The following is a 13748-nucleotide window of genomic DNA, read 5'->3' on the forward strand; positions in this document are numbered from 1 at the left end:
GCTGAATTATTTGAGTTATTTGTATATTTTTGGATATTAATCCCTTATTGATGAAAACTTTGCAAGTATTTTCACCCATTCCATAGATTGTCTCTTTACTCTGTGGATTGTTCTCTTTGCTGAATAAAATCTTTTTAGTGTGATATAACCCCATCTGTCTTTGTTTTTGTTGCCTGTGCTTTTGAGGCCACATCCAAAACTTTTTGCCCAGACCAAATTCCAAAAGCATTTTCCCTGTGTTTTCTTCTAGTAGTTTTATAGTTTGGTGTCTTATATTTGAGTTTTTCATCCGTTTTGAGTTGACTTTTGTATATGGTGAGAGATTATGGTCTAGTTTCATTCTTCTTTACATGGATATTCAATTTTCTTGGAGGTAGCATTTGAGCTGAGCCCTGTGTGATGAGCAAGTGAGCCATGCCGAGATCTACTGGAGACGTTTTACATGGAGAGTCCAAAACAGCATAAGCTAAGAAACTCAAAAGAGCCTGGCCTGCTCTAGAAACAGAGGGAAGGCCAGTATGGTTAGAAGATAAATGACAAAAGGGAACAATATCTGCAGTAGTGTCAAGGAAGTGGCCAGGCACCGGATGACACAGGACTATTTAGGCCACAGTAAGATGTTTGTATTTTATCCCATATGCAGAGGAAAGATACTGGAGATTTTATGCAAGGGAATTAGATCTCCAGTCTCTGTAGGCAACTTTCTCCACCTTTATATTATATTGCCGATAAGGAGCAACTAAAAAGGGATAATTGTTTATGTAACATGCAGAACAGCCTATATGAAGGTTAAGTGAGGAGTCAATTTTTCAGGTTAAACAAAATTTTAGGTTTTTCATAGTGTAGGACTGAAATGTGCAGAAGAATTCATCTAGCCTAAACTTCCACTTTGTAGGTCCAAGTTCAGCATCTAGGTTATATTTAAAGACTTGAATAAAAAGACTACTTTTTCTGTCATGGGGTCTTCATTCAGTACGTCAAAGGTGGTGCTCAGAAATGCATATATTGGGGAACCAGCAGTTAGCGTAATGGCTATGTCGCTGGACTCCCACGTAGTCAACTGCGGTTCGCATCCCGGACCCAGTGGCTTAAAACTCACGCAGGGTGCATGTGCGTGTGTGCCCAAGATCCCAAGAGGAGAAGGGAGGAGAAGGGATTGCGGCGTGACCATCCCCTCTGGGGGGTGATTTCTCGCTTTCTGTCTCTATGTCTCTCTCTGTCTGTCTGGCGCGCACACGCGCCCTATAGTGAAAAACCTCTCAAAAAAAAAAAAAAGGAAATGCATGTATTGCTTCTGCATCCTGAATATTCTTGACTACTTCTTGATTTGGAGGTTGTGCTTACCTCATAGAAAAAATGCCGTATGAACTAATAAGACATTATAGCTGTGAATGTGTAGCATCTTGGGCATTCACAGTTCCATGCAATGCGGAGTGTGTGTGTGTGTGTGTGTGTGTGTGTGTGTGTGTTGTTTTTTATTTTTATTTATCCTTGGAAACCTAGTTGAAGATAGCATCAATGTATGAACACACAGTAGGTCCAAGTTCAGCATCTAGGTTATATTTAAAGACTTGAATAAAAAGACTACTTTTTCTGTCATGGGGTCTTCATTCAGTACGTCAAAGGTGGTGCTCAGAAATGCATATATTGGGGAACCAGCAGTTAGCGTAATGGCTATGTCGCTGGACTCCCACGTAGTCAACTGCGGTTCGCATCCCGGACCCAGTGGCTTAAAACTCACGCAGGGTGCATGTGCGTGTGTGCCCAAGATCCCAAGAGGAGAATGGAGGAGAAGGGATTGCGGCGTGACCATCCCCTCTGGGGGGTGATTTCTCGCTTTCTGTCTCTATGTCTCTCTCTGTCTGTCTGGCGCGCACACGCGCCCTATAGTGAAAAATCTCTCCAAAAAAAAAAAAAAGGAAATGCATGTATTGCTTCTGCATCCTGAATATTCTTGACTACTTCTTGATTTGGAGGTTGTGCTTACCTCATAGAAAAAATGCCGTATGAACTAATAAGACATTATAGCTGTGAATGTGTAGCATCTTGGGCATTCACAGTTCCATGCAATGCGGAGTGTGTGTGTGTGTGTGTGTGTGTGTGTGTGTGTGTGTGTGTTGATTTTTATTTATCCTTGGAAACCTAGTTTTGAAGAGAGCATCAATGTATGAACACACAGGACTTGGCTTTTCTGATGGGGTAGCAAAATGGTTTTAGAATTTTATTATAAACTCAGCAAGTTGGTTTATCTTATATGAATGCTGTTTATAAAGTCACGTTAACCCATTAAAATTGCTTTATGTCACATATAGGATGAAATTCATTCATTGTTTAGGTTAAATACTCACGATTATAAGAGACTTTCATGTTAAAACATGTAGGAGTTAATGCTCATATTTATCCAGCAATTAAGTTTGAATAATGACATAAGCCATCGTTGGTGCACTGTGTATGGGCGTACGCCTATGTAGCTGAGTATCCATGTACAGCTTCCTGATGATGTAGGCATACCTGTACAGTTTTGTTCAAATGAAATGAATGACCTCTGGAGGCATTTAGTTGAGCACTATGATACAGTGGAGAACAGGGAGCTAGATACTTAATCGTAGATGAATTTCATTTCAACTATACATGTATAATAGAGGAGGATTTGGGAAAGTTTACCACTCTCGAGTTTGTTTTTATTTATTAAATAGCATATTTGTATCAGGGAGAAAAGAATTCTCCGACATTCTTACTGCATGAGTTCAGGAAAGTTCTAAGAAGACAAAAGTAAGAGGATGAGAACAAAATAAAAACAGGCTCTGTGTAGCCTCAGAGTGTAGCACCACACAAATAGTGTTTCTTTACCTAAAGGTATTGAACACTTAAGATGCTCCCAGATCAACATTTCTGTGATTGAGAAAAGGGATTTTTTTCCTCTGGTTGTGTAAGCTAGCGGGTGTTTTAGCAAGGCCCAGTGACTATGAGCTCAGGAAGACTCTAATAACTGTGTCAGAATTATACATTCAGCCGACAGCACTTGGGATTGTTGAGTCGACTGAACAAGCAGCTTTTCTCCCATTGTCTGTTTTCTAGATTGATGAATAACAATTTTGTCCTCTCCATTTTGTTGTAACTCTTTCACTCTGACACTTCTGATTGCTGAGAGGTTTCTGGAAATTTTCTAAACCACCCATTGGAGTTAATTCAAGGAGATAATGCAATTGCAATTGAATCATCAGCGTTTCTGCTGTCAGATCTAGTGCTTTAGGAGTTCAGTTGGTTGAATTGCACAACTTTCCAGATTTAATATTACATAGTTGCCACTTTGCGTCTTGCCCTCAAGTCTTAATAAATGGGCTAAAGGTCTGATTGGAAACTGTGAGGTAAATTATATGTTTATTATGCCAAGTTAAGTAAATACTGCTTGAAAGGATTACTAGAGGGTACAATCAAGTTAATTGCTTTAAAAATCTTTTTTGATTTACTGGGCTCTGTGAAAATTGTTGAGCAATTGGTTGTGTCACAGTAAGTGATCAGAAGAGTAGCGCTGGGTCCCTGAGGTTTCTATGCACATTCCTTCCCTCATGCTTGAACAGTCCCATATCTGAGTGCAGCGCCCCCTGGGACCGAATGCAAGTACTGCTGACACTGTTGTTCCTCCGGGGAAGACACATGCTGGCAATTTGACCATCAGACTGACAGACTGATTTCTTTCTTTTTATTCTAGATGCTGAAGAATACCAGCCTCCGATATGGAAATCATACTGTGAGTACTTCTGACGAATCTGTCCAGAGTCTTTAGCAGGCCTGCCTTTTTGAACAGATCTTGTCACTGGTGTAGTGCCCACAGCCGTCTCGCAGCATGGTGCTGAAAACCCGGAACTTTCTTCTTCTTCCACTCAAGAAAGATATTATTATAGATCAAGAGGACTAACTCAGCACCTCTTCCCTGACCAAGACCTCCAAGATCCAACTGCCTAGGACCCACTTCCGGAGTGCTTAGAAAAGGGAGGTGTACATTCTGACTCACTGGCTTTCAATTCTGGGCTTTATTTTCATTTCATTTTCTTGCACAGTTGGTCGGCAAGGGTAATGTGTTGATTTGCATGAATTATGTTCTTGGCCGATCATCCTGAGGCTGTAATGTCATATGATTTCAACTGCTAAAAAATTAACAGATAGCAAAGAATAATGTTTGGTTACTAAGGGTGACTCCTTAGAAACGGAGATTGTGTCTTGTCGTTAGTCATTCAGCTCCCCTCACGAAGATAGGCAGTTGTCAGTACCTCAAACTCACTTCTCTCTCCTACTATCATAGGCCTGGCTCAGCAATTCTCAAGGGAGACAGGGAAGGACTGTGGTGGGTGGAAACTCACCAAGCTGAGATCCAGGGACAGGTCCTCATTCAGGCTAGACAATGACCTTCTAGGCGATAATTAGTACGATCCTACTGATGGTGCCATTGTTCCTACTGCCAGTTGAGAATCTGCAGTGTGCCAGTCTCTGCAATAAGCAACTGAATCTCAGATTCTCATGAAAGCCCTAAACATGGGGACTGTTATCATCTCCATTTTACATAGAAGAAAAACATGGCTCATGGAGCCATGTAATTTAGTGAAACCTTAGGTTTCACAAAGAGTGATGAGGTTGCCTTTAGAGGGAAACCCAGAAGCAAGCCTGACCCAGCCCCTGCAAGAATCTGACTTTTAACTTTTTGCTTAAAAAAATTTTTACACACAGGGACCAGCAGTTAGCGTAATGGCTATGTCGCTGGACTCCCATGTAGTCTTAAACTCACGCAGGCCGTGTGTGGGTGCGTGCGTGCCCAAGATTCCGAGAGGAGACTGGAGGAGAAGGGACTGTGGCGTGGCCATCCCCCCCACCCCCGGTGGGGGGTGATTTCTCACTTTCTGTCTCTCTGCCTCTCTCTGTCTGGCTGGTGAGTGCATGTACCCTATAGCAAAAACCTCTCAAAAAATTTTTTTTGCACACATGTATTTTTAGATATATTCGGTTATTGGAAAAGTCATGATGCATATTTGCATATAAAAATACTTCATGACTTTTCCTACGACCCATTACGTACAGGTATGTATTAGATCATCTTCAAAAGGTTCATGGAAAATGTGTATTCAATAAAAAGTATGCATAGATTTCAAAATTATTTGCATCAAAAAACTTTAATTCTATTTTCTATTATCTTTTTAAAAAGTTTATTTGGTTATTTTTTTCCATGAGAGAGATGGGGGCGGGGGGACATAAGCAATATGCCCCAACAGAGACTTCACCCCACAATCCACTCCATCTCAACTGGCCCGGATCATGGGCACAAGCACACCCAGTGTACTCAGGGAGGCGCCAGGACAAACATTTCCCACGTGGGTCCGGATGCTCCAACACTGCTAGCATCTGGCCCTCCATGAACTTTTTGAAGCTCTCCTCCCTCCCATACAAAAGCAATACAAAGCTGCATCAAAGATAAATGTTAGATGGGACCAGCAGTTAGCGTAATGGCTATGTCGCTGGACTCCCATGTAGTCGACCGCAGTTCGAGTCCCAGACCCGGTGGCTTAAACTCACGCCCAGCGCGTGTGCGTGCGTGCCCAAGATCCCGAGAGGAGAATGGAGGAGAAGGGATTGCGGCGTGGCCATCCCCCCCTGGGGGATGATTTCTCACTTTCTGTCTCTCTGTCTCTCTCTGTCTGTCTGGCGAGAGCACGTCCCCTATAGCAAAAACCTCTCCAAAAAAATAAATAAATAAATAAAGGATAAACGTTAGAGAAATACAGCTAGCCAAGAGTAAAAAATTCTCATACTCCGCAAACTGGAAAATGGAGTCTTACCCCGAATTCCAGTTCTCCCTCTTTTCAAATAACTGAACTCTGTAGATTTTGGAAGACATAGCCTTCCAATTGTTTAAAAAACACAGTCTTTATATTGAGGCAGTTTTTGTTGTTCTGTTTTGTGAAAATGGCTTTATGCTGTACGTGGTGTCCTTCAACTTGTTTGTTTCACTTTACAAATATCATGTTTTCCATATCAGCAGCCTCAGAGTCACCTCATTCTTTATTACATGAGTCTGTTCTTCCATCTGTGAAATAAAGGGGTTGTGCTGGGTCTCCAAGGGCCCTTCCAATCTAATGCTCTGCAATCCGATCTTCTATTTTAAAAGGCAGTGCTAATGACTTAGTAATTGGATGTTTTTGTTTGTTTGTTTCCTAATGGAGTGTGAAGTGCTCTGACAGTAAATCAACAAAATATCTGTAGTGAGCAGTATTGGGTGTCCCATGACTTACTGCGCCTTGCACACTGCCATGCACACAGCCTTGCATATATTAACTACCCAATAAATATTTGTTGAGTGAATGCCACCACAGAGAGCTCTACTGAGGTGGAAAGACGACACTGGCTTAAATTCATGTCTCCTTTTTCTAAGAGACCTTGGGCCACCTATACATCTCTTTAAAGCACATCTGTGTCCTAAGGAATCTGGAAAAAGCATTGCTAATTACATGTTCATGGTATCAGTTTTACCCTAGTGTATTGGTTTTAATTTTGAATTTTGTATCAAGCCAAGTTGTGTGTGTGTCTTGTTTTAAATTTGCTCTGGAATCATAAAACTTTACTTACAAAAGGGGTGGTTGAAGCCATTAATACAAACCTAATGGCATAGATGAAGCTCTTTTTTTATTAGACCCAGCTAATACTCCTCCAGACTCTACTGGAGGGCTCTGGTGATGTGGAACTCCAAAAACAAAGGAAATATACCATGCAAAGCATTAAAACCTGTTGACAAAGACTTGAAGAACACTAAGGACTCTCTTTGAATGTTTCTGGAACCATGAATCTTTGAGTTTGAGTGTTAGGCCACTTAAAAATGTACCTCACAATATTATTATCAAGTTGATGCTACTCCATTATATTCTCAAGACTGGCTTCCATTTACTTAGTCTTTGTTTTTTTCCCCCCTAAGGCGTCTGAGAGCCTTTCAGATCTTCGTAAAATACTCTAAAAAAATCCAAATATGCTAAAACTTTAACATTTTCCTGATCTGAAAATCCAATAAAGCGGTCTGTATATTACATTTATTTTATTTTAAATAACCTGTTGGTAAACCCATTATGAATGTTAGAAATCATTTCGCCTCTCTTCAAAATGCTCACAAGTCATCATTTGAGATATTACTTTTAGAAACTGATATCGAATTCTTTAAGACATCATTTACAGAATCCATAGTCTTTGATTACAGATTTTAACCCTAACTCTAGCAATCATGTGATACTACCAAATCTCTCCTGTATGACCCACTGCATCCCACTTTTGCCATAGGACAAGAGATTCAAAAATTTTTGAGATATATACCTATATCTTTGCATACACTTTGTCTATTATTGTGCTGTTGACAGACATACCTGAGACTGGGTGCTTTATAAAGAAATAGAGGTTTATTCGACTTGTGATATGGTGGCTCGAATGCCCAAAAGGGGAAGACTGGCATCAGGTGAGCCGTGTCACAGCTTGGCTGACATGAGCAGAGAAGATGGTGTGTGTGAAAACTTACGCCTTCTCAGGAGTGATAGAACTCACTCAGTCTCTTACAGTATAGCATTAATAAATTCATGAGACCAGTGCCTCCGCAATCCAATTTTCATGATCCAGTAACCAGTCACTAGGACCAAATTCCAAAAACATGAACCTTTGTGACACAAACCACTACTCAAACCACAACAGTAACTATTGTTGGTTATAATGTAGACTTATTAATGTCAGGTTCTTGTTATGAAGACTAGTAGAAAACTAGTTTACTTCCAGTGATTCATTTTAATCATCTGTTTCTAAGTTTTAACACTAATCGCAATGCCCTTGGCTGCAAGTAACAGAATACTTCACCCAATCACACTCATTGACTTAAGTAAAAAGTTCAAAGGCACTGACTTAGGCATTACTTGTTCCAGCCACTCAAACAGCATTACCAAAGCAAAGTTTGTATCCCTTTCTTCCTTGGCTCCACTTTCCTGAGCTTAGCTCTACTCTTCTTCCCTTGCGATCCCCAAATATTAGGTCATCAGGAAAGTTATGATATATTTTTCTCTTTTTCTATGTAAAAATATGTCATGACTCTTTTGATGACCCAATAGTTACCAACAATACCATTGGTTCCTCACTCAAGAGTAGGTGGCAAAAGAACAGTCTACCTTCTTGGCATGTCAAGCAAAGTCTCACAAGTGAGTATTAGCTCTGATTGACTTCAGTTATCCATTTCTGACTTCATCACTCTGGTCACAGAGTTGGGATGCTAGCTGCCCTGAACCAAGAATGACCCACCACTGGAACTCAGGGAAGGATCCATCCTATATAACTTCCCATGACTGGGAAATTTGGAGTAAAGCTGGGAGAGGGAAGATGAAAATAGTGGTTCCGGGACCCCAGATGTCTGATTTAGAAATTTGGAAGAGTAAGGAACCTTAGAAATCAGTACTTGAGTATTTTATATATGATATAATGTTTATTAATTTATTCATTCATTTGGAAAATGTATATTAAGTCTGTGCCCTAAGCCACGCACTGTTCTTGGAGTTGTGAGACCATGGGCATGGATAAGATTGGGTCTTGACTCAAAGATCCACAATGTCGATGATGACCCTTAAATTCCTGCCCTCTCTGCTCCTCCCCTTTTCTTAGAAGCTAATGCTATCACTTACTGAACTATTTCCATAGAATAATCTTATCCCAAAGTTCATATGGACATTGGCAGCTAATTCTTCTTCTTCTTTTTTTTTTTGGAGAGGGTTTTGCTATAGGGTGTGTGCGATCGCCAGAAAGACAGAGAGAGACAGAGAGACAGAAAGCGAGAAATCACCCCCCAGGGGGGATGGCCATGCTGCAGTCTCTTCTCCTCCATTCTCCTTTCAGAATCTTGGGGATGCACGCACACGTGCCTGGAGTGAGTTTAAGCCACTGGGTCCAGGACTCGAACCGCGGTCGACTACGTGGGAGTCCAGCGACATAGCTATTACGCCAACTGCTGGTCCCCGTTGGCAGCTAATTCTTAATTCTCAAGACCAGACCCCAAAATATTAATGACTTCACTGACAAGCTTTGGTTTTAGTGCCCTAAAAGAAAAGCTGCTTTTAAGTTCATTTTAAAAAGTGATAAAGCCATATTCTCAACTTTAAGTCAGAACTGTATGAACTGCATGCCCAAAGCAGACAAGTTCAAAGGCCAACCACCAGCGGTATACTCTGAGAGATTTTCTTTTTTAAGAGGCCAAGTGCCAATTAGGCAGCAGATGCTGTGGCTGACAGCGCTCCCAGGAGACTCTGCCAGGCAGTCACAGATTGTGCCTGTTTTTCAAAATAGATGCTTGGCTCCTCAAAACTTTGACCTGCAGACTCCCTGCATTAGAATTGCCTAGGAAGAATATTTATAAAAAATCATACCTCAGCTCCGCTCCAGATTGCTGAATCAGAAAAGCGGGGAGATCTGCAATTTATCCAACCTCACAGGTTCCTCTTATTCATATTTATGCCCAAACCCCCTGTGGTTTGAGGCTACACAAGCCTCTCCTCTGGTTTTTTGTAGTGATGTTAGACAAGAGAAGATGTAAATTGCATTAAGACTTGACATTCTGTGAGCAAGGCAAGGCTTTCCCATGGTAGGCTGGAGGGTAAGGTCGAGCCAGCAAAACACTTACAAGTCCCTGCTCACACCTGTGAGTTTTTTCCATGAAAATTGGGAAGAAATGGGGAGTGAGTACGGAGATACTGGCTCAATGTCATAACCAAGTGGCTGGATTTGACTCCTGGGTCCACATGCCCGCTTTAGAAAGAAGTAAGGCCAGCAGGTGTGGTGATTAAGGTTCTGGACTCCAACATGGCTGACTGTGGTCTGAGTTCTGGACCTGATGGCTTGCTTTCTCACTTTCCTGCACTCTCTGGTAAGTACCCTTGTCCTATAGCAATTAATAACAATAATGATGATAATGATAAATAAGATTAAATAAATAATAAATAATTTTAAAAAATAAAGAAAGAAAGGAAAAGGTAGACTCTTAGAGGCCATCTCTGTGGGTCTCTTAGGAACTGATGAGTCTACCCTGGGCTTCAGCATCACCCAGGCAATGGGGCTTTCACGTGTCACCAATATAGAGCAGGTTGATTCTGTTCCCAAAGGAGGTAGAGTCAAGTTTTCTTACTGAAGAAAAAGTAAAACATTCTCTCAGTGAGCTTTGGATTTTTCGGTATGCTTTAGGTTTCTGGGGACAGTGGATCACTTCTGTGGTCCCCAGTGACCACCACCACTACCAAACAGCTTGTTCCAGGGCTCAGAATTCTCTCCTGTGGTATGGAGGGCCCAGGGCTTGGGCACTGATGTAGAAGCAAATTCATCATATCACTTCTTGACTCACAGAACCATGCAAGAAGTGACATATATTATTGCATTTTGCTTGTGAACTGTGTTTGCTGAGCAAAGAAAAATTCAAGAAGCCACAATTTTAGATCGTGTGGCATGTTTCAGTTATGTTAAATGCACCTTGGAGATTTTTATCATGGATGTTTGTTCTGTTAGAGAACCTTCAGAATGATGGGTAGACTCTTGTTTGAAGCTAAGACGGTAGTTTGGGCCCTGTCTTTGTACAGTGTACCGGTACCATTGCAGTTGGCTGCCCTCTCAATGTTTTTACAGATAGACACGTAGCCCAGAGAGCAACTAGACTTCTGAGCCTATTTGTCCACTTCTGTTGCTTGGAGGATCATACAAGAGGTCTTGCAGATTCTGAGACCTGCTCACTGAGAAATCAGGTATTGATTAATAACCACTGCTGATCAGGAAGGAGAGGTGGCAGCCCTGGATTGAGGTGTTTGCAGAAGCCTTCTCCCTTTGTTCTTCCATGGCATCCCCTGCCCGGATTGTGAGTCTGGTGAGCTACTGCATTTCTCTTTACTAAAACTCAGAGGGTCTCTAGAGGACACCGCGGTGGGAGTTAGCCTGTTGGCATAGAAAAAGAACTGTCCAAAAATGTCCCACTGCCTGCATCTCTCATTTCTGTTCATGGCATCTCGATCTCTCATTCACTCAGGGTACCAAGCTATATTAATTCTCTCTTGCAATCAATTCACCTTCTCATCTGCATTTCCACCAGTGCTCCCTTCTCCTCCATTCTCCTCTTGGGATCTTGGGCATGCATGCACATGCGCCCAGTGTGAGTTTAAGCCACTGGGCCTGGGACTCAAACCGTGATCAACTACGTGAGAGTCCAGCAACATAGCCATTAGGCTAACTACTGGTCCCCCACCAGTGCTCTCTTAACTCACACTTTCATAATCTCTTTTGCATGTAAGTAAAATGCTGTTTACTCTCACTTCCCTGCTTCCAAAGTTTTCCCTTTTTAATCCTTTATTCTGCAGGCAAGAGACAGTGGCCCTGCTTCTGGATATCCATTAGAGTCTTCTGAAGAGCTTTAATTAAAAACAAAACAAAACAAAACAAAATAGCAGACTTTGAGGCCCCTTGCAGAGTGAGGATTCTCAGACATGGAGTCTGGGCCTCTGTATTTTGTAACAGCTTCTCTAGATTCTAATATGAGCACTGGACATAGGAACTCTCCACCATCTCCTTTAGGGAGCCACTGGCTGACAGTGAAAACTATAGGTTGGGGGTCTGGAAGCCCAGGATTGAATCTTGATTTCATCCTGTTCTCTGTGTGACCCTGAGTATCTTCAAAGTTGGCCAGTATCTCTACTAGTTTATCATTGAGGGAGAATAAGGTACCTTGGAAGATTTGGGGGAGAACACTCAATGAGAAGATGCACATAAGGAACGTCCTGAAAATGGCAGCTTCTATTTTCTGAACAGTCTTTTCCTGAATTATTATTATTTAATTGATAGAGGGTGAATGTACTCACCAGAGAGAAATGGGGAGACAGAGAAGTAGAGAGATAGAGCACGCCCCCCAGTGGGGTACAGTCATGCCACAATCCCTTCTCTCGTTCTCCGTCCTGTGTAGGTGTTAGGCACACATGCACATCCACCCAGCATGTTTTTCAAGCCTCTGGACCAGGATTTGACCCATGGTCAGCCATCTGGAGTCTGGCTTCCCTAACCACTAGGCTATAGAGATGATCCTCTGTTATTCTAAAACAGACATATCATGTCCCCTCCCTACTCAGAAGACACGACTACCTCTAGACTGTGCTCCTTAGCATGACTTTCAAGGCCTAGCTCCAGAAGGCCATCCATGCATCCCACTGCTAGGGGCAGCAGCCAATCAGCACATTACTTCCCTTCCTACTGTGGCTCTGTCTTCCACCTGTTGCCCTCTTTCTTGTCTCTACCTGCAGAAACTCTTCCAATCCATCCAGGAGAGTTCCATGCTTCTCTCCTGGTACGCCATCCTGGCCACCCAAGTAAATTGAATGGCTTCTTCCTTTCCCCCCTCATAAAAGAACTTGGCCCACCTTGCTTTTGTTTCTCCAGGTGTGTCCTTTTCATTAGACCGAAGTCTCCTTGAAGGCACAAATTGTGACCATGGGCCCTTAGATGCAGTCTGTTCATTCACCAAGTATTCACTAAACATCTACTGTGAGCCAAGCACTGATCTAGGTGCTGAGAATATGCAGGGGCCAGAACAAAGTCCTACCCTCAAAGAGCTTACTTAGTGAAGGGAGGTAGTATACAAAATAAATACATTTTAAAAATATTAATGATGTAGTGATCCATGCTATAAAAAAAAAATTTCAGAGAGACATTGTATGTCTCCACTTAATATATACCGACTGCACTCTATGGTAGAGACTGAAAGTCTGGAGGACATGAAAGCATTAAAAACTGTTATGGACACTAGAGACAAAGTGGAAGGAGAATGTGGGAGGGGAAGAGCATAGGAAAGGAAATTTGAGGGAAAAAATAGAGAGGCAAGACATTTGTGGGACACAGATACAGTTTATTAGCTATTGATGAGGATGTGTATAATAATCTTGACTGGGTTGGATTGAGGTGTATATTATGCTGAGTAAAGTCTCTTTACAATCTAAATGATGTTTAGTGATTGAATGTATAAATAATAATAACAATAAAGAAAAATAAATACAAATTTAGGTATTTTTAAATAAATTAAAATATATTATATAAAATATATATATAAAAAAAAAAAAACAAAAAAATCTCACTTGGTGTTAGAGTGTGGAGTAGAGGGGTGGTGAGTCAGTGAAGGTCACCCTGATAAGGCAAGATTTAGGAAGAGACCTGGGTAACGGGAGAGAGTGAGTCATAAGGATATCTCAGGAAAGACCAGTCTAGGTGGAGGAAACAGCAAGAGCAAAGCCCTGACACTTAGGAAAAATAATCAGGCCTTTGAAATTATAAAGGAGACGTTTTAATTGGATAATCTGGGGCAAATGTTTAATTGAGCACTTCTCCCTGCACTTGCTTTCTTTTCTGGAAAATGGGAATATAATCATTCAGCATTATCTGGAACATGGGAGTAATAATGATACATTGTATTTTCTGTGTTCTTATATATTTCATTTCTTTCTTTCTTTTCTTTTCTTTGTTTTTTTTTTCTTTTTTGGAGAGGTTTTCGCTATAGGGCCTGTGCACTCACCAGAAAGACAGAGAGAGACAGAGAGACAGAAAGCGAGAAATCACCCTCCAGGGGGGATGGCCACGCTGCAATCCTTTCTCCTCCAGTCTCTTCTCGGGATCTTGGGCATGCATGCACAAGCACCCGGTGTGAGTTTAAGCCACTGCTGAGCCGAACCACA

General features: G+C 41.6%; 1 protein-coding gene across 2 annotated transcripts in view; it reads left to right on the forward strand.

Moving 5' to 3' along the window:
- CHN2 (chimerin 2) overlaps window positions 1-13748 on the forward strand; it is a 348821-nt gene that overhangs the window by 173890 nt on the left and 161183 nt on the right. For both annotated transcript variants that reach the window (XM_006146210.3, XM_006146211.3), the window contains one exon: window positions 3713-3751. In XM_006146210.3, the coding sequence (XP_006146272.1) occupies window positions 3713-3751 (39 nt within the window). The remainder of the gene's footprint in view (window positions 1-3712; window positions 3752-13748) is intronic.

Source organism: Tupaia chinensis, unplaced genomic scaffold (assembly GCF_000334495.1).
Source record: "Tupaia chinensis unplaced genomic scaffold, TupChi_1.0 Scaffold000170_1, whole genome shotgun sequence".
Classification (NCBI taxonomy): Eukaryota; Metazoa; Chordata; class Mammalia; order Scandentia; family Tupaiidae; genus Tupaia; species Tupaia belangeri.